Source organism: Taudactylus pleione, unplaced genomic scaffold, assembly GCF_031769625.1.
Source record: "Taudactylus pleione unplaced genomic scaffold, aTauple2 ptg000095l, whole genome shotgun sequence".
NCBI classification, from domain to species: domain Eukaryota; kingdom Metazoa; phylum Chordata; class Amphibia; order Anura; family Myobatrachidae; genus Taudactylus; species Taudactylus pleione.
The window spans coordinates 13,627,139-13,653,990 of record NW_028284497.1 but is presented as its reverse complement, the minus strand read 5'-3'; the positions used below and the strand labels follow the sequence as shown (position 1 = coordinate 13,653,990).

The following is a 26,852-nucleotide window of genomic DNA, read 5'->3' as shown; positions in this document are numbered from 1 at the left end:
GTTGAGGAGCAACAGAAAGGACACAATATGAAAGTCTGTTCATTTTCCAATCCTTGCGGGTGTCAATAAACACTCTAGGCCCACATGAAAAAGAAAATCAGGAAAATATTTGGGTGTCTAACATTCAACATACAGACATAAAAGAATTACGACAGTCAGCTGAGTAGAGAGAAAAAATAAACCCTAGAAGTTGTATAATGTGACTCCTACTGCCCTTTGGTGACAGAATTCCCAAGCTGTGCTAAAAACCAAAACCAACAACACGGGAGCCATAGAGAATTTCAAGGAACTAAAATGGACTAATAATTAATCTATGTTTCCTGAGACTGCTCTGTCTTTTCTACTGTATTATATGTGTTATATATTTCAACAATGTTATGTAGTTTGTTATTCCTGCCAATGTGATACCTATACTATGTGACTTTGTATTTGTCAACTCAAGTATCCTTGAAACGTTTACTTTTTTTTCTATTTTAGTTACTGTATTGCTTCATGATTTTTTGCTTTGTAAAATGAAAAATGTGTAATACTCATTTGAAGGAAAAAATATGAGATATGGTAAGAACTTACCCTTGTTATCTCTATTTCTACGAAGTCCATAGTGTTCCACAGGATACCTTGGGGTATAGGTGTGACGTCAGTCGCTGGGCACCATAGAGTTAAGCTTTTCAGCCTCCCAGGATGCACTAGGGTCCCCCTCCTATACCACGCCCCCGAGCCAAGGCACCTCAGTTAGTTATCAAGCCATAGGCCGGAGGAGGAGAAGGAAGAGAGAGAAAAAAGATCTGGACACATACAAGAATCACGTTCTCACCAGAGGGAGACGGAAAACCGGTGACCAGAGCAAAGCCCATCTGCAGCACAGGTGCGACAGGGCGGGAGTCCTGTGGAACCCTATGGACTTCGTAGAAATAGAGATAACAAGGGTAAGTTCTTACCATATCTCATATTTTCTACTTCAGGGTCCATAGGGTATCCACAGGATACCTTGGGGATGTCCCAAAGCAGTATCCTTTAAGGGTGGGGACGCTCCTGTGCAGAAAGGAGAAACCGCCGCCCGAAGGAAGCATCCTGAGAGGCGAAGGTGTCAAACCTGTAATACCTCACGAAGGTATGGACAGAGGACCACGTAGCCGCCTTCCAGATCTGGACTGCAGAGGCACCACGTCGAGCTGCCCATGAAGGACCCACAGACCTAGTGGAATGAGCCTTCACAGAAGGAGGAATCGGCAGGCCTTCATGAAGATAAGCTTCAGAAATAGCCATACGGATCCAGGCTGCCAAAGTTTGCTTTGAAGCAGGCCAACCCTTTTTACGGAAGCCATAGAGGACAAACAAAGCGTCCGACTTCCTAAACGAAGAAGTGCGGTCAACATAAGTCCTTAAGGCCCGCACAACATCCAAAGAGGCCTCACCCACGGAAAGACCCGGTGAGTTAAAGGCCGGAACAACGATTTCCTCGTTAACATGAAACTGGGAAACAACTTTGGGAAGAAACTCGGGCCGAGTGCGGAGCACTGCCCTGTTCCCATGAAAAACCAAGAAAGGGGGTCTACAAGAAAGAGCCCCTAACTCAGAAACACGTCTGGCCGAAGCAATAGCCAGACGGAAAACAGTATTAGCTGTTAGCCATTTAAGATCCACTGAGCCCAGTGGTTCAAACGGCGGTCCTTGGAGAGCCCTCAGGACCACAGCCAAATCCCAAGGCGCCACAGGTGGAACAAAGGGCGGCTGAATGCGGAGAACACCTTGCATAAAGGTGCGCACATCCGGGGTTGTAGCAATCCTACGGTGAAACCAGACAGATAGGGCCGAAACCTGTACCTTCAAAGAAGCAAGGCGAAGCCCATGATCTAGTCCCGCTTGCAGGAAGGCAATAATCCGAGACAGACGAAACTCCAGCGGTGCATAACCTCTCGGTCGACACCACTGGAAGAACGTATGCCACACGCGATGGTATATCCTCGCGGAAGACGGTTTCCGAGCTCGCAACATGGTACGCACCACAGAGCTGGAAAACCCCCGGGACCTCAGCATGGCCGTCTCAACAGCCACACCGTCAAAGACAGCCGAGTCAGGTCCGGGTGAAGACAAGGACCCCGAGACAGAAGGTCCGGTCATAGCGGCAACCGCAGAGGACTGTCCACGGACAGACCCTGAAGGTCTGAGAACCAGTGCCGTCTGGGCCACGCGGGAGCTATCAACAGGAGCGTCCCTCCTTCCTGTTTGAATTTCCGGATTACCCGTGGAAGAAGGGAGACCGGAGGGAACAGGTATGCGAACTGGAACGTCCACCGGACGGACAGAGCATCCACCAGAGACGCCCCTTCGTCTCTTCTGCGAGACCTGTACACCGGCAACTTGTTGTTGTGCCGGGACGCCATGAGGTCGATCTCTGGAAGACCCCACCTGTCCACCAGCAGTTGAAAAACGTCCGGGTGCAGGGACCATTCCCCCGGATGAACGTCCTGGCGACTTAGAAAGTCCGCCTCCCAATTTAGCACTCCCGGGATGAAGACCGCTGATATGGCCGGAAGATTGCGCTCCGCCCAAACCAGGATCCGAGAGACCTCTACGAGAGCCGCCCGACAGAGTTCCTCCTTGCCTGTTTATGTAGGCCACGGTGGTAGCGTTGTCCGACTGGACCTGCACCGGGTGACCCTGGAGAAACCGATGTGCCTGCTGGAGAGCATTGAAGACCGCACGGAGTTCCAAGATATTTATGGGAAGCTCCGCTTCTGTCGGCGTCCACCTGCCCTGGAACAAGTGTGGACCCGAAACTGCTCCCCAGCCCCGAAGACTGGCGTCCGTTGTCAACAGGACCCAATTTGGAACCCAGAACGGACGTCCCTTGTTGAGGTGGGTTGTCTGTAACCACCACGCAAGGGACAGGCGAACCTCCGGGGTGATCACAAACGTCCGGAACTTCAGAGACTGAGGCAGCCCGTTCCACTTGGACAGGATCAGGTGCTGCAGAGGTCTGGAGTGAAACTGGGCGTATTCCACCATGTCGAACACCGACACCATGGAGCCCAGTAACCTCATCGCCGAGTGTAGAGACACCCGGCGGCTGTGCAGACAACTGCGCACCCTTGACTGTAAAGCAGAGATCTTGTCCTCCGTCACGAAGATCCTTTGCTGTCCCGAGTCCAATAAGGCTCCAAGATGCAGAATCCTCCGAGACGGGATTAGAGTGGACTTCTGCCAGTTGATTAGCCAGCCGTGCCGTTGCAGCAGTGCAATGGTCAGGTCCAAGTGGCTTAACAGGAGCTCTGGAGATCCTGCCACCAATAACAGGTCGTCCAAGTACGGCAACATGCGGACTCCCAGCAGCCGCAGAGAAGCCGCCATGACCGCCATCACCTTGGTGAAAACACGTGGTGCTGTCGCCAGGCCAAAAGGTAACGCCCAAAACTGGAAGTGGTCGCTGCGGATTACAAACCTGAGGAACTGTTGATGGCGCAAAAGAATAGGGACATGCAGGTAAGCGTCATGTATGTCCAATGAAACCATGTCCCCAGGTTCCAGCGCCAGAATGATGGACCGTAGGGTCTCCATCCGAAACTTCGGAACCCGCAAAGACTTATTGAGTGCTTTGAGGTTGAGAATCGGACGATACGACCCATTGGGTTTCTGTACCAAAAATAGATTTGAATAGAAACCCTGGCCCCTCTGGGAGAATGGAACAGGCACTATAACACCAGCCTGGAGCATAGTGTGCAATACCTTCCGCAGCTCCGTAGCCTTGTTCCGGTCGGACGGTAGACCCGTGGTGAAGAATCAAGCCGGGGGTCTGTGCCGGAAAGAGAGGGCGTATCCGTGGGAAACCACCTCCAGAACCCAAGTGTCTGTCGTAGTGGCCGACCAACACTGGGCAAACTGCAGCAGGCGGCCTCCCACCCTGGGATCCCCCAAAGGGAGGCCCGGACCGTCAGGCCGCAGGCCTGTCATCTGGCTTGGGGGCCGGGCGTCTGGTACTCCATGCCTGCTTCCGGGGCTTGGCCGATTTCTTAGGGCCAGCCTGTCGAGGAAACGACTGTGGTTTGGGCCTGCCCTGGGCCCTAGATGACCGAAAGGACGATGGTCCAGAACTAGAAGGAGCAGCGGCCGACGGGAGACAAGCCGATTTGGCTGTCGCCAGCGTGGCCACAATCTTATCCAGATCTGGACCGAAGAGAACTTCTCCGGTAAACGGCAACGCCTCCAGACCCTTTTTGGAATCTGCGTCCGCCTTCTAGGATCGCAGCCACAAGGTGCGACGAGCCGCCACCGCTGCTGAAGAAATTCTAGACACCAGAGTACTAATGTCTAGGGCCGCCTCGTTGATATAAGTGGCCGAATCACGGAGATTACCAATCAACTCCGCCTGTTCGGCCAGACAGTCGGAATCAAAAGAAGCCTCTAATGAATCCGCCCAGTGCTCCATCGCTCTGGCAACCCAGCAAATGGCCATAGCCGGCCGTGCTGCCCCCCCCGCAAGGGAATAAGCGGACTTCAGGCAGATCTCCACCTTGCGGTCCGTAGCATCCTTAAGGGAGGACATAGATGGCATCGGCAATGTGGCACTACGGACAAGATGGGTCACGTGAGAATCCACCTGTGGAGGGGATTCCCACTTTGCAAAATAATTATCCGCGAACGGATAAGCCACCGCCAGGCGTCTCTGCGGCTGGTACCTTTTGCCAGGCTGTTTCCACGCCTCCTCTAAATGGTCCACCAACTGACCCGAAAGAGGAAAGACTGTGGCATTGCCCTTCACATCTTTGAAAAAGGCATACTTAGATTTAGCCGCTGGGGGAACTTCGTCCTCAATCACCAAGGCTGTGCGGACCGCCCGAATAAGTCCAGGAATATATACTTAGGACAGCATCAGCGTCCTTAGTATGGAGAGGTTCCTGATTGTAAGGATCCAGAATCTCCCCATCATCAGACGTCCCCTCGTCATCCTCATAAGGAGCCGACAGAGACGCCACCGGCTGTTTATGCGGCCGCATCACAGACTCCCCTTGCAACACATCCGACAAGTGCTGTACAGAACTCGTCAGGGAGTTAACCCACGCCGGCTCCTGAGAAACCGGGAGCGGGGAAATAGGGAGACTGTGGGGTACCACCAATTGTCGTGGGAAACCCTGCATGGGTGACGACACCACTGACTGCTGGGATAAACCCATCGGTGTAAACGCGGGCTGCAGAGCTAACTGGCCCACTAAGGCTGTAAGCGCCTGAGCGAAACAAGCCCAGGGCGGCTCCTGTACCGGTGCTGTAACCGTAAGAGGCCGCGCCATGGACAAACACTGCCGGCAAAGGCCCTCCGCGCTACCCTCCCCCTCCGCTAACGGTACTTTACACGTAGTACACTGTAGCCGGAGGGGAATATCACTTTCGGACATGATGGCACCACGTATGTGACCTCTCTCACCAATTATAACTTAAATAGGCGAGAGACCACCCTGCAGCACCGCACAGCAAGGGCTTAGCAGAAAGAACAGGGACAGTAATAAAGCTGACAGTTTAGAGAAAAGTTACAGGCAGCAGCGCTAGCACAGTCACATACAATGCAAAGAAAATCAATTCCTGCACTAACAGCGCTGATCACTCATCTACGCAGACACAGGGCCTGGTAGGACACAGCGCTGCATACACAGACCTGACCACAGCGGAGGAGAGGTATGCGGGGGGACCCAGACCACGATGCTTCCGTCCAGCGCTTCCAGCAGCGTTCACCATGCGTTCTGGAGAAGATGGCCGCCGAGGAGCAGAGAGGAGGCTGGCCTGGGGGAGGAGTGCTGCCACAGGACCAGTCGGCAGCGTGCAGAGAGGGCTGTGTGCAGCGGGGGAGGCGCCGGCTGTGAGACAGGGAAGGCGCGCTCCCCTGGCATGCATTTAACCGCTGGGACGCCGCAGCGCTACCGCTCTGCTGCGGTCCGCTGTTCCAGGGGGTAGTGGAAAGCGCAGGTTGGTCGCCTGGCTCCACGCTGCAGCCAGTCCCCAGGGAGCCCCCTGCCTGGGGACTTAGGACCATGTGACCAGCGGGGACCCACCGCGGGACCCCGCTGCTTACCTTTGTCCCCCTTGGATCCGGCCATGGTCCGGAACATCTGGGGTCACCGCTAGCTGTGACCCCAGATGCTCACCAGCATCCCCAGATCGGTACCGGCGTTCTGGTACCGGCGGGGGTGTAGGGAAGACAGCATGGACGTCAGGACTGACTGTCCATGCTGTACATCCAGATGTGCAGCCAAAGCTGCACTGAAGAAAGCTTCAGGGGCTCTTCTAGCCCCCACTCCGACAGGTGCACCCGACTCCGGCCGGGCACCAAACTAAACTGAGGTGCCTTGGCTCGGGGGCGGGGTGTAGGAGGGGGACCCTAGTGCATCCTGGGAGGCTGAAAAGCTTAACTCAATGGTGCCCAGCGACTGACGTCACACCTATACCCCAAGGTATCCTGTGGATACCCTATGGACCCTGAAGTAGAAAACATGACTAATAACTCTTCCTCTTCCATTAACTCCATTACAGCCATATCATATAGGTCTATTTTCTCTACCACCTGGAGAAAGGAATGTACGGACTCCATGCAGAAACATCTGGCATAAATAAATGGAAGATCCTTGATGCGCTTTCTACCAAGAAATTACTCAAGCATGGTCTGTAAATGGTTCCGTAATGCTTCCACTGCTGAGAAGGATACTTTACAAAGATGTTCCTTTCTAGGTATAAACTGGAATTCAATCAATTGCCCTTTTTTTTGCTGATGTTGCAATCCCCGTGATCTTAAATGGTGGGTATCCATGCCTCTACATACTTTCAGTTGAGCTTGGACTAGAAAAGAGTATTGCATTACCTTGGACCCTGGAAAACCTTTATTTCTGAAGGAAGGCTTTTTAAATGTGGTCAACAAGAGAACCCAGGGACCATTTGGCATCAGGCTGTACATCTTCTGACCACATTTATCTCACTGGATGTCTCCTGGCCCTGTACAGTGATCGCTTTACCACAAAATTACAGTGGGGGACCCACTTTCATAAAAGTGAGGGGGTCCCGGGGGACACACTCATCAACCAATTACGGCTGAGACGCACTGCAGCTAATAGTATCTGTCTACTATGTACTGCGCCAATAGGATTCTGCCCCATCTAGGCCCTCCAATAGCCGATGTAAATGTCATCCGATGTATAGACTAGGAGTCAGGCATTGACACCTTGTTTAGCTTGATGTGACCAGCACGGCTGCACCAGGATTGAGAGGAGTCATAAACCAGCTGCTGGCAGCATTAGGCTTCATGGATGACAGGAGCGACCAAGAATCATGTAATGGGGGGGGAGGAGGTAGTCTAATAAAAAAGGGAGTTACCAGAAGAGTGGGCTGCGCTTGCTTCTATTTTAAGTAAAGACTAAAAAATCCTATACAACAGGTATAGCAAGAATGAAGCAGGTCTAAATTCAATAAAAAGGAAAGTATTTTATTAAAACAAAACAATATTAATAACATGAGAAATCTGGTGCCAAGTGCAGATCAATTCTTCTTTAGGCAATGGCAGAAAAGATCATCAGCCTGTTCTGGTTGTAAGTACAAAGCATTGGTTGAATATGAATGAACGAGTACTTTAAGTACAAAGCAGACAAGGCTGTTAATCTTTCTACCATTGTCTAAAGAAGAATTACTCTGCACTTTACACCCAATTATTCACTTCTGGTGACCAATTATTATACATGGAGATACATTTTTACATGTGGAATTATTTTGATTTAATATACTGTATACTTTATTGAATTTAGACCTGCTTTAAAGCTGCTATACCATACTTCACAACCATCCTGATTTCAGAGGGATAGTTCCACTATTTAGGCAGTGTCCCATCTGCAGGCCGCAGTGTCCGTAGTAGGCACGAGGCCACACAAAGTTCTGCAACAGGATAATAAAATGTTGGTAGTTATGGCTACCAGTATTACAGGATTTTTTTAGTCTTTACTGACAATCAGTGGCAGCTCAGGAGGTGGGGCTGCAGCACAGCTCAAAATTCAAATAGGGGAGCCACACCACCTGCCAGTGAGGTCCGGTGGGCATGTTTGACAGCGTTTTGGAAGAGCAGTTGGTGTGGCTCCCCTATTTGAATTTTGGACTGCGCTGCAGCCCCACCTCTAGAGCCACCAGTGCTGACAATAGAAACAAGCGCAGCCCATTCTACTCTCTTTTTGTCTTCCTACTGTAGAGTTTCACATAACCTGACAATGTGAGCAGCACCCTGGGAGGGCATCTATATATTACATATAACTAACAATTCTGTGTCCTGAATCCCTTTTCTTTTGCTAGTAAAACTTGCTATTTGCCTTTTTACACCATTAAATAGAAAGATAGATACTCACTTTCCCAGCAAGGAAAAGGAGAAAAAAAAAGAACCATCACTCACATTTCGATGAGCAAAGATCAGACCATGTGAATAAACCTAAAGGCACACATCCACCAGACGACCTCAAAACAACTGCACGATTAAGACATTGTAATCGTGCAGTCGTTTGACAGTCTGTACTCTGCCTACACTGAATGAGCAGTCGTTCAGTGTAGGCACATCAATCATCTGCAAACATGCTCAACCTGACGTTATCGTCAGGTTGTTCAATATGTTTGGCCGATAATAATGTCTAAAACGACCAGCGGGAGCGCGCATCGCCGGTCGTTTTAGACATTTTAATGAATAATTTGCAAACTATTATTGAACGATAACGATATCATTCAACTGCTCAATTTAATCGTGTAGTGGATGTGTGCCTTAAGAAACAGAAAACAGCATCCGCCCGACGTCCGTTTCAACTGATGCTTCCCAGTCTTCCTCAGGAGCTGAAAAGGATCAGTTGAAACGGACGTCGGGCTGCTACTGCTTTCTGTTTCTTTGGACCACGTGAATAAACCTATATCTTTATTCATCTAAACGTGAGTGCTGGTTCTTTTTTTTTAACTTTTCCTTGCTGGGAAAGTGAGTGTTTCTATGACCATTTTTTCAGGATCTTGCACCTCCTTGCTGAAATTTGTTTGAGTGCTGTCTCATACTCCCTCAAATATATATATTTATTTTTGTTAACGTTTTAGGAGATCCTGAAGAAAAGGCCGATTACTCCAAATGTAGGTCTGATACACTTGTTTTTTTGGTTTGTTTTGTTGCCATACTTTCTAAAATGAAAGTATGAGAGACTGATGTTTTAAAGTGGCAATCTTTTAGTAGGCAAAACCAGGTTGATTTTGCCTATTAAAAGACTGTTACTTTAGAACACCATGCAGTCTCGCACAGAACTCGCCGATGTCTCAAAGCCGTAGCCTACTACATTTACCACCAAGACTGAGCACATGCTCCGCAAACAGAATGATGAGACCATCTTTTTTCCCCAGGCTCTGAAAGGATGCTTTTCAGCTTTTTTCAGTGTAGCTTCAGGTTCTATACTGTACAAAGCGTTCAAACTGTAGTTCCTACAAAGTTGCTCCAAGTGCTCTGTGCAGCTTTCCCACCAATCAGTATAGGGCATGACCGGTAAGTTATGTCACAAAGGAGTTGTGACTTTTCAGTGTGCTCACTAATAGGAGGAGTGCCAAATGCTCAAACCTGCGTTTACTACTTGGAAGCAGCAACTAGTATCCCCAAAGAACCATCCCTGTGTGAATTACTAGACAAGAGGAAGAGAAGATCACTCCACAAATCCCAAACCAGCAGTATAAAGACAAGGTAAAAAGGAAGTGCTCAAGATAAGGCCATCAGTCACAAATCCTCTTAATTTCTTACTACACATCAAGGTAACTCTCCCATCAATATCTTACCGCTTCTGAAGTTCTGCGCAGAGCTGGCATCTCTGAATCAGTTTTAATCCATTCAGACAGCTTCCCCACAATAAGAGTATTCCAATCTAAGGGGAAAAAAAAGCTAAATTTGTTTGTTCTAAAGTTGAACATTACAAGTATAAATCCATATATATATATTTATATTAATAGTGTTACTGGGCTGCATTTAAATAGAACAAATTCAAGTACCCATGGAGAAAAAAGTTTTAATGGCAAAACTAAAAACTTTTAACACACTGATAAAGCAGTAACTTTTCTTCAGGACATTGATGTTTTGCAAAAGTTATGTCCATAAACAAGAAAACTTACTTTAGCAACTATATTTTGCTTCCCTCCACTAAGTAACATTTTGCTCACAACACAAATTCACTTTTACTTGCAAAGAGCCTCCATATTCCTCAGCTGTATCATGCAAAGATAGGCCTATTGCATCAGCAATTTTTAAATTGATATATTTTAGGGGTGCATAAGCATCCCTAAACACTTCAAAAAGCCCACACATTACCCTTTATTTGAGGAATGACAAAATAGATCCAGAGCCCATAGAGGAAGGAGGAAGAACAAATCGAGAAGCATACACTCCACCCCCAACCGGTGTGCTGTGTGACCTCCCAGCATTGTACAGAGAAAGTCATGTTATGCAAAAAAGTCTTATAGTCTACTTATCTATAGAAAAGTTTATGAAATAAATCAGAGTAGCTGAGGACAACGAGCGAAAACTCACCAGACCACTGGTAGCCTGTCTGTTGACTACCATTGCTGCAATGGACTAGTTTTAAAATGTGTTATGGTGCACACACATGGCCAGATTTGTCAGATCATCAATTGCACAATTTCATCAATGATTAACTATTTCTGACAGTATTAAAATTAATGAAATTATCCAAATCTGTCTGCAAACACAGTCGATGTCAGATATTGTTATCCAACATATGGGAACGTGCATCATTGGTCAATGCATGCCCCACATGTCAACGCTATAGACGATTTTTACAATCTTTATCGTTCATATCTAACAAAATCTGACCGTATGTATGCATCATTACACTAGGAATGGCCATCGATGATCAATGGGTTTCCACCATCGGTAAGAAACTATCGATGGTTTGTCCATAGTCTTAGTGGGGCCGGCAATCTCCGTCTGGCCACTGATCAGTCACCAATGTTCAACATCGGTGGCCTCTCATCGATAGTGAAACCGCTCACAAACCAACCATCAATGGTCGCTAACCACTGATGGCCAACAAGATTTTACACCTCTTCTAGTAGCAGAGATGGGAGATCAAAATAGTGTATGTCAATAAATACCTACCACGTCCTGAGAGTAGCAGGTCTGAGCGAGTCTGTGGTCCAGATCGTGACCTAGCTGGCTCCTGGAAAAACTCTCGTTTGAAGCGTGGATGGAAGATTGGCATACAGAGGAAGTCAAAGCTAAATAAAGGGGGAGGGGGGTAGAAATGGCATAAGAAGGAGTTTTCATAAGAAAAAGCTAAACTACTTTTATAGCAATTACAAATTACTAAATGATAATACAAACAAATATTAAAGTATTGTAATAAAATTTGTAACAGGAATGGATTTTCAGTCCCAAGTATCCTCTACTTTTAAATACATCGCGAGCTTCAGAAGTAGCTACAGAGAACCACAGTGGTGGAATAACAAAAGGTGTACTTACTGAAGTATAAGCTATCAAAACAGTGTACTATTATACCGTTGGATCCCCACAACTTGTAGATATATGAAATTATAAGAATAATCCCATATTTTTAAAGTAGACCTAAATGCATTAAATGCCACATAGGAGAATTACTAAAAGCAACTTTACTGCTAAACATATCAGCAGGCACAAACCACAGCTGACAGGAGATGGGGGCCAGGTGAAGGCTTGGAAGTCTGCTTGTGGCCTTTCACTCATCTAATGGCCCTTACCCACTGACGTTGGGGGGGTCCAAAGCATATTTTTGAACCTGGGCCCACCACTCGCAAGTCCAGCCACTGAATTAGGTTTAGTTATGGTAAATATGCCGGTCCTGAGGGGTGATTTACTTCTGCAGTTTGTACATGTGCTTTACACACTGTGGAACACTATCTTAAACACTGCTTATTGCAAAAATTCTACCTTGCTGAGTAATGTGCTCTGTAACACCAGCTGCCCACATCTAACTAATGCAACACCAAGTAACCAGTGTGAGCATACACACAGCCAGATCTGTCAGATAAACGATTTTACCAACAATTTGAACAATTTCAGACACTATTAAAATGAATGGAATCGTCCAAATCTGACTACAAACACATCAGATGTCAGATATCGTTATCTGAAATGCGGGAACGCGCATCGTTCATCGTTGCAGGCTCATGTCAGATTTCTCTTTCAGATATGAATGATTTAACGATTTTTAAAATAGTTATCGTTCAGATCTGACCATGTGTATGCACCATTAGAACAACACAAAAACCCTCCTTTGTGTTCAGATTCGCCATCTCAGGATAGCGGAATCCGAACACCGTTACGAAGCAGGCAGGGAAGTTGCTTACCTCCCTGTCTTCTGCCCGCAGTGCCCGGCTCCTGGCATCACCCCCTTGATGTCCCAGCAGCCATGCCTGACCTCAGCTGCCAGTGCATGCGCAGGAAGGACCTGCCCTCGCCTTTCGGCTGCTCATTTTGGACTGCAGCCGGAGACAGGACCGCCGGACAGCGCATGAAAACGCCAGAGAGGTAAGGATAAGTGAATTGTTACTTAAAGCTATAAAAGTAACAATTCAGTTTTCTTTATGAATAGACACCATAGGAGACTAATCATCATCACCCGGCCCCCCAAAAATATGTATTCAACTTGTCACAAGTTGCTGTGATGGGTACTTAAGTACCAGAGCAATTCAATATTGTTCTGGTGTGGGGACAGCTGCTCTAAAAATCACATGTCCGTTTGATCCCTAACACTGAAGTGTTACTTTCCCCTTCAGAACTGCGAATGCACTATGCGAGTTCACACATGCGCACGGCCACCAGTCTCGCAGTTTGGAGGGATTACCTTGAATACCGCTTTGCAATCCAGATCCTCCTTCCCACAGGACGGAGCAGGGGTACAGGAATCAACCATCTGAAGATGGCATTGGTTCCCGCAAGCAAACTCCGAAAGCTGCCCAGTTTTCAGAGTTTGCTTAATACTACGCGGCCCCATCAGATGAATGGGCCCGTTACAAAACACACAGGGAAACTAGCGTACCCAACATGTGTAATGGGCACATAAGGGATGCTGAGTAGGCCCATAACCAGATTTTATTCCAAAAGCTAATGTACACCCAACAGCACTAGTTACCTAACTACATCTTAGTGCAGATCTGAGATATGACATTTGGGAAACATACACAAACGGTCTTAAATATAAGAGACTATCCCCCGGCTCTATGATGGGGGAAGAGAAGGACCATGAGCAATGTTACATCCCCACTACTGACACAGATAGCACTATATAACTAGCACTGCACACAGAGCGGTCGCGCTGCATGTGTGAGAGAAGGATGCTGAGTTGCAGAGCGGCGCACACTGTGGGGAACACTACACAGCACCAGCACAGCGCACATGTCTTCCAGCCCAACACATGTCACATGCCACACAGCGGCCGCCCTGAGCTGGTGCCTCACCCCTGCTTGGCCACAGCCCCTAGGGTGTCCGCCACCTCCGGGACACAACTGAGATCTCTTCCGCTGGACACCCGGCCTCCCCCGCTGCCTGCCGCCGCCATCTTGAACGGACCCTCACTCCACGCGCGTTAGCCAGAACACACCCCTCTCTCTAAACTCCTGTCATCAACAGCCAATGAGAATAGGTAATGGGCGATGAGTGATTGGCCAATTAGGTACGTCCCTCTAAGTCGTGAAAAGGCAAATAGTGCCGCGAGAAGTGCCAGCCAATCAGTGAGAAGGACTGTGCACGGAGGCCGCAACTTACTAGCAGCCGGCTTTTCTTCCCAATACTTGTTACCACGCCCAGCCACAACCATAGCAACAATCAAGCAAACCAATCACCGCTCGAGTTTGTTTATAAGGCACGATTAATTCTTCACTACATGTCTATGGGCCAGTGGCGCAATGGATAACGCGTCTGACTACGGATCAGAAGATTCTAGGTTCGACTCCTGGCTGGCTCGGAGACTTTTTTTTATTTTTTTTTAAATCTTGTAATCACATTATAATATATATATATATATGTATATACATATATATACGTATAAAATGTTCTATCATCTATGTATCAAAATTAATGTACTGTTGCAAAGAAAGCAAAAACAGAACTTGATGTGAATTAAGATACTATGGGCCATATTCGATCAGAGGCGAAAAGTCCGTCACATGACGTCCTTTTTACCATTTTCACTTATCCCCATATTCAATTTCAAAGACTTTTCGCACCTTGCCAAAAAACGGGGATAAGTTTTCACCATAGAATAGGTGGCGAAAAAAAGTGAGGAATTGGGGTTTTGGGGTGCAGACTTTAAAAAAGTACCCTGCATCCATTGGAATGTCCCCTAAAAGTTATCTGTGTCAAAAAAAAATTATAAAGTAGCATAGAACACCCCTAAAAAAGTGGTTTCGTTTTGGGGGCGAAAAAAAAAAGTTGGGGCACAAACATAAAAACTAGCGAAATAGACTCCGGGGGGGGAGGGGGGGGTTCCCAAGTATGCGGCAGGTGTTCTCTAGAATGTGGTTGGTTGCAGCAGGTGAATTTTTGAAAAATGTTAAAAGTTCACTTTAGGGACTTCAAAATATGCTTGCACCCATTTTCATGTACCCCAAATTTGATGGGACTAGTTATTTAAAAAAAAAATTAAGCTAAATGCTGTTCTTCACAACTTCTTTACAGATGCATTAAAGCACCTGTCGTGGCCGTTTAAAACCCCCAAATACCTTTAGCAGGCCAATTCGGGGGTACCCATAGTGATCCCCCATGTCAAACCATCTTTTGGGGGGTGACATGTTGATTTCCCCAAAAGTGACAGGACTTTTTGATACTTACCTTTCTGCTGGGTCCTGTTTTCGCCGATTCCTAATTGAATTCGGGGATACGCGGGCACGCGCCCGATACTTTATCTCCAGGAAAAATGGCGATGATGGCAAAAAGTCCGACCTCGGACTTTTCACTGCTAATTGAATTAGTATTTTTTTAAACAGTTTACATTTTTGTTACTGGTTTTCTAAGTGTACAAACCTTTCATTGCCCCTACATCTTCCCGCCAATTTATTAGTGTCAGTAAGGAATATAAGAAATAATGGAATTTAGTATTTTACTAAAAACACTGCAGCATACAGGTCGAGTTGTGAAAGGGGTGTGTGCTATGACGTCAAGTTGGCATGCCTAGCACTGAAAAGCCCGCCATGATGCCAATGGGTCAAGTCCATGTCAGTGAGGGGTCGTGCCTAGCACTGAAATGCACTAAGCTATACCATCTCCCTCTCCTGTCCCTTCGCCATGAATGTTTCAATGCTGCTTTCATCACAGGTATGTGCTTGTGGCTACCGTTCATTGCTGTGCTATACAGAGCAGCATGAATGACTCATAGCTTACAACTCCTGGGCAGATTGGGACAATGCAGTCCCGAGCGTGACAACTTGACAGAACCCTCAAATAGGGTCTGTCCTGTTGAAATCGAGCCAGTTGGGAGGTATGCTTTTAAAATAAATGGAACAAATTCCATTGACATAAGGATAAAGGTTCCCATATATCTGCTGTCCATTTCCCCGATCGGACCGGAACCACTGATCTGCTGGTCGGAAATGCCGATCGACAGCCATCGATGGTAATGATCCTTTGGGGAATCAGTGAAATTCTTCATGTAAAAAATCCCTGATTTGCTAATCACAATCATATTTTGGTCGGGATTGGCAAATCAGGGAAATCCAACATGTTCCAGCATCTGGGGATCAGGGAATTGCTCCAATCCATCGCATATCTCTGGGGGCCTTTAGGAAAGTTACAGTCTGCAGATATAGTATATATTCCTAGGCTAGTTCAGCTCTCAACACAACTAGAGATCACTACACCCAGAGAGTGCATAACTCTAAAAATGTCCTCATTACAACAGGACAGTCCTAATTTGTGTGAAGATGGGAGGTATTCAATTCAAAGGTGTTCTTAGGTGATGGAAGGTAGCATGAAGCTTTCTCTCATTCATGAATGTGTTTTTTTGGGGGTGGTTAGATTCTTTTAATTTCCACTTAAAAATGTATTTTGAACTGTGCTGCAATTAAAACCTTAGATAATGGAGTGGCAAACACTGCAAATACAGTAAAACAACGACTATCCACACTTATTAGGACCAAGGGCAGTTCAGATAATCCATTTTTCAAGTAAAGGGACATGCAGGTTGTATGGACCAATATTTCATCAAATATTATTTTTGTTTACTGCAGATTGTGTTCAGATAGTTGGCTTTCTGATAATCAACTTTTTACTGTATACTAATGGTGCATACATACGTAACGATTTTTTGAAAGATTTGTCGTTAACAACGTCAATATCGTTAAGTTGTTCAAAAAATCGTTCAGTTTCTAAGTTATAACGATGGACGAAAATCACAAATGCGCACTCCCGTTGTAGTTTTTGTTCATCGTCCCTCATGACTGTCCAACATGCCGATTTTCGTTCAGAAAATCGTTCATGTTTGACAGAACGATGAACGACGTCCACTCCCTGAACTGATTTTCTATTTCAACTTCATTTACATCTTATTTCGTTCATCGTTCAGGAAATCGTTGACAAAATCGTTCAGTTCATAACAAAAAAATCGTTCACCTTTTCAATGGAAAATCTGAAGGGAAATCCTTAACGCAAATCGTTGCATACACAAATCGTTACGCGTGTACGCACCTTAACACTATTATTACAGGGAAGGACAATTGAACTGTTACCAGTTTATGTGTTACAGAATGTAAGGTAGTACACATATTTGGAGAAGCCTATTTAGCCACAAATTAACAAATTCAAATAACAAACACTCTCACGCCACAGGTAGCAAGTAGAAATCTATCCTGGATGCAGGGTTTACAGCGAAGGGCCCCCATTGACTCAAGGGTCTGAGTGTACCCATCATAGATATTCCATTGCTACTTCATAGTGATCTTCCATAGGACTGGAGTTCACTGTGGCCTCTCTAATTTGTATGGTAAGCATGAAGAGAAAAGGAGGGGGCAGTAACAGGGGGTAGAGAAAGACTGCTATCCATTTACATACAAGGCCCAAAGGTGCTTTAAATAACAAAAATCAGAAATAAATGTCAATTAGAAAATGTTATGTTTGAAAATAATAAATATGATCCTGACAGCTCCTAAAAGCATAGAGATTAATGATTTGGATCACACACACTGCCGATGTCGGACGCAGTGGAGCATTTATTTTCTTCTGTGCGTGTGTGTATATGTCACACAGTGCATGCATAGTGTTCCCGCTACACCATGGGCAGGACAGGGTGCTGAGGTGCAGACAGGGACGCTCTGCAAGTTTCAATGGTGCATCTAAGACACACCAACCGGTAATTCAGCACCTAATCTCAGTCCTTGCACATTCGGATGCACGGATGTACACTAGGGAAGTGCTTTGTAGCAGCAGTTTCATGAAGCCACAGAAGGGTGACCGCCAATAGATGCATACTTTGATGCGGCTGCGTCCCACTCAAATTTGGATCTTTCACAATCCCACCAATGGTGTTACTATAATTATGGCATCTAAAGAAATTATTGTTCAACATATTTAAATGTCCTAAGAGGTGCTGTTGATTGCTTGTCAGCGTTTAATTCAAACGGGATGCCTTTCATGCTATCCAGGTGCATGGTGAATGGGAAAGCACATTTTATATGTGCTCATAAACCAATGTCATCAAAAGACTAATGTAAACATTCAACAGGTGAAAAAAGGACACCCTCTTTGGCAAGTGCATACACACTTACCAATCGTCGGCCCAATGTGTCGTGCCTGAATTCACAATTCGGCGAGCATTTACATGTGCCCGCCCAGTTGTGATGTCAGTCATCAGAGGCTTCTGCAGCAAGTGTACGGGCGGCTGGCTGACCGCCCGTACACCCATGACTATGTGCCAATATATCTGCAGATATATAGGCCATGGGCTGCGCTGCACAGATGACGCAATGTCTGTGAACTACGTCGTTCACAGACATATTGCTGGTACACATCCGCTGAAATGCTGAAATGAAGGCCGATATATCGGCCAGTGTGTACCCAGCATTACTCTTACAGCTTACTGTAAACATAGATTAGCCTCCTACTAGCAGTGTACTAGAAGAAAAACATAAAATTATTAAGGGAGTGGAAGAAGACATGATCCTGAAATTGTATTTTCTGGCATGAGCACAACTTAAAAAAAAATGTATACTGTCCTGAAATTCGTTCACATTGAAGGACATCTAAAATATAGAAACAGGTCACTTACACAGTTCCCAAATAATATAGGTAATTTGGGAAAACAATAATGCATAGCACTCAGTGTGGGGTCCCCCTGCCATCACATTGAGCACCCATAAACTAGTCAGCCCAGGGCTGGAATTCCTCAGAAAGTGGGGATCCCAAACTAAAATAAAATGGGGTCTCCCCTCCTGAGCAACAACCAGCACTGAGCTGAAAGCCCAGTGCTATGCCCACGGTGGGTGTGGGGTTCATGGTATAACATTGTTCTTTACAGGCGGCCTACAGCTCCAAGCAAGCCTGCCCCAGAATGCCGGCACTTGGAGAACCACAAGGTCCTCCATGCCTGGTCATTAAGAGCCCGCTGGCACCTTTAGTCCACCGTAAAGAAAATATTAAAATAAACAAAATACACTTTAATATTTTAATAAAAGCTTGTTATACAGTATCTTCACTTGGGTGGCAGCGGCCTTTCAGCTCTTTTGCATGCTGTCACTCCCCAGGGATCCGGTATCTTCACCTGGGTGGTGACTGCCTTTAAGCTCTTTTGCATGGCCCCCACCTTCCCAGGGCTTTTGAGTCTTCGGGAGCTCTAGCACTCTCCATCCCCGCTGGCGGACTGCCAGCCGCGGCTTCGCACTGGATTTATATAAGCCATCCGATGGGGTGGGGCTCGTGGCAGCCATCTTGAATTTAAAAAATGACGCTGAGGCGCCATTTTTGAAATTGGCAACGCTGCCGAACTCTGCAGAATGGCTGGCAGTGTACCACCGCCACTAACGCCCACACCTCTGCCGGGTTCCCGCTGCATACCCACCCAGTGATGACAGCGGATCCATCTCTGGAGCCGCTTTCCAATCACATCTGCCTGACTGACAGGGGCGTGCTTTCATGTGGGTTGAAAGCACGTCCCTGTCAATTAAGCATTTGTATATGTGCTGATTCCCCTCTATTTTCAATGGGCTTTTAAAGCCTATGGAATGGCCCCACCCCCCGCTTTTCTATTGTCAGTGGGAAGCAGTGCTCTCGCTGCCTCCCGTCTGATTTTTACTATAGAATAATGCAAATCAGATATTTAGGACACAGAGGGCGGAATTCAATTGTATTCGCGGCCCGCATCTCCCGTCTAAAGTGACAGGAGTTCGCGGGCCGCTATACAATTGTCCAAGATGTTCGCGCCCATAGAGGTCAGGTTTAGCCGCGCAAAGCAGCTAAACCCGACCAAAGTGCTGGGCGCGATCGCGAAAAGTGATGTTTGGGCGCCCAAACATGTCACTTTTCGCACATTTCAGCTCTCATCCCCCAGGGGCTGCGAGCTGAAATGTAGCGCTGGTAGATCATCGTGCCCGACAGGAGCAAGAATTGAATAGCTCCGTCGGGCGCGACAGCGGCTATAAAGAATTGAATTCCGCCCATAATCTGTGTTATAAATATCTTCTTTGTATTATTTTAATCATTATGACAGGGGACTGCACGTCCCTGATTAAAGACCACTAAGGTACCCGATATGCCAGTTTGTTTCAGTTGCCTTATGTCTGCATCTTAATGTAGGGACCACTGGGTGCCGCCATCTGGATCTGCTAGCACTGCATCCCACAGACATAACTGAAGTCTCTCAAGTTGTCTGTTAAACTAAAAGACAAGCCTTCCCTCTCACTTACTCCTCTCTTCTGAGTTTCCCTGAGTGCTGCTTGTGAGTTTTGTATTTAAAACCAGTTGTATTATAAATTCAAGTTAAAATAAACACATCTGAGTTTTAGAGGTCTTTTTTTTATTATTAAACATGTAATGTTTGATGATAGACTTACCTTAATCCTTTCAACACTGCAATAGGTAATTATTGAAGGCAAATAAAATGTATTCATTAAGATATCCAAATTTCATCAAGTACACTCCTAGGGGTAACTTTACGAAGAATTTAGTTTGGGTATTTTTTTCCATTCTCAAATTTACTAATGTCAAACTCGGGAAAGAGATCTAATTTGCTACGGGAAAATACTGGAGAGTTAGCAAACTCTCTTCAATTCACCATTGGCAAAACTCGCGAACCTTTTCACTGGTGAAGATAGGATTCAGGAATTTACCAAGCAGAGTTTCTAAACTCTAATGAGATGGGAAAACTCTCCTGTAAAAACTCGTGAAATAAATACACCTCCCTGTGATCTGCGAGTTTGGCAGAAACATACACAGATCACTGTGATCCTCCATGAATGTTTCTGCCTGTAAATTGTGAAAAAAAAGGTTAAAAGTAAAAAAAATAAAAAAAAATTACACAGGGTCCCCCTCCTAAAGTTTAACCAGCCCCGGACTTGCCAGGCAGTCCTGGTTTCTAAAATTATGGGGAACAAAATGTGTAGAGTTCCACTGTAATTTAAGAACCAGCACCAGGCTGCAGGGCCAGTCCTGGTTTTAAATATAGGGGGGGGGAAAAATGGAGTAGGGTACCCGCTATATTTAAAACCAGCACCGGATCCAAAACGGCCGGGCTGTAATGCCACAGCCCGGAGATCCTTTCACCAGGTCTCCGGGTCCAAAGCATTATCAGCTCAAGCCGGTTAGGCCAAGCCGGGGATCTCAGGGGAGGTGGGGACCCCTGAAAAAAGGGGTGTCCCCTCTCTTCCTTAACCCCAGGCTTGGACTGAAGCCCGGGGCTCTTCCCCGCACCCCTGGAGCGTTTGGTACGGGGGTAATAAAGTTAAAAATAGAATTAAACTATTGTATTTTACAGTGGGACTACAGATGCCAGCATGCCTGCCCTTTGGCAGGCATGTGGAATTACAAGTGCCAGCAGACGGGCAGAACCTGTACCTCCACTGTAAAATAAATAGTTAAATAAAGACAAAACACACACACCGTGACAAGTAAAAGTTTATTGCATACAAGATCCCGACATGGACAGGTAAGTACCCTAACCTCCCCTGTACCCCCCCTAATCCTAACCCCCCCTCCCCCTAAACCTAACCTAACTCCGGTGGTGCCTAACCCTAATCTGACCCCCCTAAACTTAACTGTAACCCCGCTAAGGGCCCTAATCTTAACCCTTCCCCCCCCCGCGCGACTAACGCTAAGGGCACCCCGGACTTATCTTATGTACTTCCACTACAACAAATTGTGGGGCTCATTTAGGGGCATATTTATCTCAATGTGTAAAAGTAAAGTGATCACTAATGCAATAATTTTACTTCTGGGCTCGGATCCCGATCATGCTACTGCAAATGTGTGGTCATCACTGACTCATCAGACCACACGTGCTAGCGGACAGTACAGAGGAGAGGCAGTACCTATGGGTCCCTCCCTAGGAAATTTTTGCTATATATACAGTATATATATATATATATATATATAAATGTGTATATATATATATATATATATATATATATACGCTACAATAGCCAATACCATCTAAAGCTGGGTAAATGTGAGTTTAGCAGTCCCTATAGAAACAAACTTTGTGAATCAGCAATGCAAAACTTTTCATACAAATGTATAGTTGATATAGGTAGCACCTGTGTGTTTGGCCCCATACATCAGCGAAGGATTGGGCCAAATCCCCGATCCCCACACTCCAGGGTTGGGACATCGGTGAAATCCAACATGTTGGATTTCCCCGATTTGCAGATACCGACCAAAATATGATCGTGATCAGCACATCTGGGATTTTTAACATGAAGAATTTCAGCATTTCCAATGGACGGATTGGCGGTTCTGGGAAATCGTGAAATGGCAGACTGATGTATTGGGCCCTTTAGTACACACAGTAGGTAACTTAACCTAGTATTTAGTTTATTAACCAGGTAGAACAGGTTTTAACGGATACAAGGTAGACAGTGCTCATTTAATGAATGTAGCAGATCCAGCTAGGAACATATAGGGAAGCACAGGTGGTATGCAACAGATGGGAGCAAACACCTGTGTGTGAACATACAGTGGTGGCAGTGCTCACTGGCTCAATTCATAGCCAGTGTATACTGGCTCAGTTCATATAGCGGTGGTGGTGCAGTGGAACTAACAGGGTCATTGCTCTCTGTAATGCCCTCTGTCATATGTAACACTGGAGACTATCGGGGGGGGGGAACGTCCTTCTAGAATGGCGGATGGCGTTGAAGGCATGCGCAGTAATGCAAAAGATCGGAGGTCATGCCTGCAGCAAGTCTGGTGTCCTAGTGCTGGACAGAGACAGCGCAGAGCGCTCTCTCCTAAATGTATGTGTATGTATTTCTATAAGCCCTGTGTGCTGGTAAAAGTGCATTGTATAAAGTGTATATATAATGCCTCCAAACATATCTACAGCAAGCCTTAGTTTTCATGTGATTTTAGCAGTCTAAACGAGCCCTGCATGAAATGAAATCATCTTGTCTGAGAGGTTATAAAAAGTTAACAAAAAAAAAAAATGAAATTTTAGTCAGGATTCAATTACTATAACCTATTGCATCGTCTTACAAACAAAAATGGTTTACGGTTTGTTTTTGTTATCCTTCATCATTGACTAAATCTATTTTCTGATGGGCCACATAAAAGAACAAAACAAAAAAAAGAGCATAATATAATAATAATACAAGCATAAAATAAATCACAACTGTGGTGAAACACTGAAATAAAGGGTAGCAATTAGGTTAAAAAAATGTTTCATGTAGCATCTTCAAATGTGCATCTCTGAGCAGAATAAAGGTACATGGGTTTATACCAGAGGTTTCTAAACTCGGTCCTCAAGGCACCCTAACAGTCCAGGTTTTAAGGATATCCATGCTGGACAACAGGTGACTTACTTAGTATCTCAGTCAATTTGATTTAAACTGTTGGGGTGCCTTGGGGATCACATTTGGGAACCTCTGGTTTATACTTAACTGTCCATCATGCTCATTGTCACTGCGCTGCAGTGGGTTGCTATGTTAGGGGAGAGGAGCTTCTCTAGTGCAATTACCAGACATTGACTGGCATACTGTGGGCATTATTTATCAGCGCGTTTTATCATTCACGAGTGATAAAACTCATTGTGTATGATAAATGGTGCTCCAGCCAATCAGCTCCCAACTCAGTGGCAAAGCTATGGTCCCCGCGGTGGCTTGGGGGCCGTTGCTTCACCACTGCAACTGTGGACGCTGGCCTCTGAAGTGATCGGATGCTAAAGAAGTCTCCGATCACTTCAGAGGCCACCAGCATCCCAGTGATGCAGTGCGCGGGTGAAGTCATGACATCACCTGCCAAGTGAGGAGCCTGCGCAGCCGCTCCTCCTGGATCAAGTTACATCCAGTTAGCATGGCAGCGGGAGCTACAGCCCGGACGATGGCCACGTGGAGTCAGATAAGTACTGGGGGGGCACTACTTTAAGGGGCACAACAACAGTGATCACTGCATATGGGCACAACTGCAGAGAGCCCTGCACAAGGGACACTTCTACAGGGGGCATTGCATAATGGGAACTACTACAGGGGGCATTGCATAAGGGACACCACTACAAGGGGCATTGAATAAGGGACACTACAGGGGGCATTGCATACGGGGAACAACTACAGGAGGTGCTAATTTGATACACACAGTTTACAGGTAATAAGCTATGTTCCCAATAATCTGATTCTACACGGACATAGAAACTGTGCAACCTGTCTTGAGCTGAGGTGACAGACTGGCAGGAGCAGAGAGAAGGGTTGGTGAAGTAGATCTGTCAGGGTCAGATGTAATGGGCATTGCTGTGTGGAGAGTTTCTTTTTCTCATATTCTGTCCTGTGTAATGTGTAAGGGTCATTACTGTATGGCACAATGTGATATTAGGGATATTAGTGTGGCATAATATGTTATAAAGGGCATTACTGTGTGGCATAATGTGGTGTAAGGGGCATTACAGTGTGGCATAATGTGTTGTAGGGGCATTAAGGTGTGGCATAATTTGTTATAAGGATATTACGGTGTGGCATAATATGTTATAAGGGGCATTACTTGTCATAATGTGTAAGGGACATTACTGTATCATGAAACCACACATCTTAAATGTCGTCTTTGGGTGTGTTTGTTTTGTGGGCACGGGGGAGCAAAATCTATAGTTACGCCACTATCCAACTGTCATTTTTCAAACAGATGACAGTTGGGAGCCGATTGGCTGGAGCACCATTATCATATGCAGTGAATTTTATCACTCGTTATGAATGATAAAACTCGTTGATAAATGAGGCCCTGTATTTGCAGAGATATGGGGCCTAATACAGTCAGGGGTTAGTGTAATAGCCTACGACTTGCAGGCATCGGTGAGTCTGCCTGATGTTTAATTGATTGCCCCTTTAAAACATTGGGCAGACTCGCACATGCTTGCATGATGCAGGATATAAGTTACTCCTCAGACTGAAACAATATTTGCTATTTTGTCTCAAGTTGCGATTTTTCATATTGCAGATACATAAATGTTTTTTTTTTCAGTCTCAAAAGTGATTTGATACAGTGCACGACTACAGGGCTGAGACTGCGATGGGTGTGGAGTCATGGGTAGTAGGAATGCAGTCTCATCAAAAGTACAGTAAGGGTGTTCTATGAATGTTAGTGATTTTCTAGCTAGAAAAACATATTCATACACCGCTGTCCAGCTTTTCCTTTCTGTCTGCACCATGCTGCCACCTCACAAGCTCCTACAGCTCCTGATCTCCTCTGGTCCCTGCAGCACAAAAAAGTACAAATAAATACTTACTTCTTATTTGCTCTGTATACCGTGGTGTGCAATCTATTTCTCATGGGTGAAGGTTCCCAGTTCCCAAGAAGCTAACCTAAATACACTACAGGGTCCATGTTTGCATGTTCATGGGATTATCATTTCAACATTTCTGAGCTATAGGAATCCATATTTAAATAAGCTACCTTAATAGTTCAGTGCCATGTTTGCACCAAATGTACAGTAAGACTAAGCTGCTCAGGCCTTCCAAGGCTTCTTTTGCACATCCTGTTGTGCCTCCCAATTGCATTTGCTGGGGAATCTCATCATGTGAGAGCATCTGTAGACTGTGGCCCTGATTCAGAGCCGGACGCTCTGACAGAGCTCTCGCTCTGAATCAGGGCCGTCCCTCCTCCTTTTTGGAGCGGCCTCCTGGAAACGCCTCCGTCTGGGCAGCCACGCCCACCAAAGGGGGCGTGCTGTCAATCACCATCGACAGCACACCCCCTTTGGTGCGAGACCCATTACAAATTGCTTGGCCATCGTTATTCGGGTCTCGCGCATGCGCACAACGGAGCCGACTCCGTCGTGCGCACTTGTGCAACATCGACCTGCTTGCGAGCGGGTCTGAATTAGGCCCCGTGTCCCTTTTCCCTGGCTCTTGCATCCCTTTCTCAAACTCTGGAGACAGGGGCAAGGACTAGGCAAGGGGAAAGCAGATTTGCGGGCCTGCTTAGGCCAGATCCATGGCTTTGATCGCAAAAACTGCTTTCATTCTTTGGAAATCTGATATGGATATAAGCAGCAATCTAATAATTGGCAGACTTGAAGCTCTGTCTGAAAAGAACAATGGAATCAGCTGTAATATTAATGCAATAGCAGTACTTGAGGGAGGCTATAATGGGAAACAGTTGGTAAGCGGAATCCCGATGGACGGAATCCCGACTGTATAATCCCGGCAATGGTTAAATGGCAGGCGTCAAAATCCCGACACCTGTCATTTTCCCTACGCCAGGAGCCCGACCCCCGTCTTACCGATTGAAGGTTTATGGTTCCCTGGGGGGGGGGGGGGGGGGGGGGAGGATTTAGGGTTAGGCACCACCCCAGGAGGTTAGGTTTAGGCCAGGGGAAGGATTAGGGTTAGGCACCCCCTCGAAGGACTTAGGTTTAGGGGGCGGGGAAGGGGGTGGTTAGGGTTAGGCACCCCTAAGGGAGGGTTAGGGGTTAGAATAGGTTATAGAATACTTACCTGGGGACAGTCGGGATTTTCAGTGCTGCCGGGATGCCGCTGTTGGGATTTGAACCGCCGGCCGGCGGTAAATCATACTGAATCTGCTATAATGTTGGAGAGGGATGTAGTCATTTACAATGTCCACATTCATATTGTTTACACCACAGTCTTGATGGATATCATGTTGACATTGTTGAAATGTCGCAATTGAACATGTCAGCATCTGCAGTATTATCATGCCAGCATGTTAGGGTTAGGCTACGGGAGGGGAGGGTTAGCGATACTCACTGCATCATCAGGTTATCACTGCCAGACTCAGAAGACACCGCTGGACCCTCCGGACCCACTGTACCAGGTAAATTACCACCAAACCACCAGGTACATTTTGTCAACATTCTAATCATGTCAACATTTCATCAGTGTCTTCATGATTAATGTCATCATGGTCAATGATGACATTATGACCATGTAAATAATATACACCGCACCATGCTAGAAACGATGTAATGCAAGTGTATGTCCACTACACTAAATTGAAAAAAATCATGTACCAACAAAAGCAATACTAATGGAAGTTCACATGGTTACAAAGATTAAAATACAGATGTGTCCTCACATTTAGCCTCCTTGTGCGTTAAACAGCCCTTCTAGTCGTGCCATGCTGTGGCGTGACCTGGTAGTGCCAAGCGTCTTTTTTGTGCGACTTTTTACCTTCAAGTGCATCATACTGGCACAGTGAT

The 26,852-nt window shown here is 46.1% G+C and overlaps 1 protein-coding gene and 1 non-coding gene across 2 annotated transcripts in view; one reads left to right on the top strand and one right to left on the bottom strand.

Annotated features, from left to right (window-relative positions):
- The window catches only part of PRMT5 (protein arginine methyltransferase 5), a 55,785-nt gene extending 42,112 nt beyond the window's left edge, over positions 1-13,673 (bottom strand). The window contains exons 1-3 of the mRNA XM_088470235.1: positions 13,477-13,673; positions 11,141-11,259; positions 9,808-9,893 (exon numbers count right to left, since the gene is read on the bottom strand). Of these exons, the coding sequence (XP_088326361.1) occupies positions 9,808-9,893; positions 11,141-11,259; positions 13,477-13,577 (306 nt within the window). The 5' untranslated portion in view covers positions 13,578-13,673. The remainder of the gene's footprint in view (positions 1-9,807; positions 9,894-11,140; positions 11,260-13,476) is intronic.
- Positions 13,674-13,909: 236 nt separating this feature from the next.
- On the top strand, positions 13,910-13,982 carry TRNAR-ACG (transfer RNA arginine (anticodon ACG)). The gene has a single exon. It is a non-coding gene; the product is annotated as a tRNA-Arg (tRNA).
- The last annotated feature ends 12,870 nt before the right edge of the window (positions 13,983-26,852 follow it).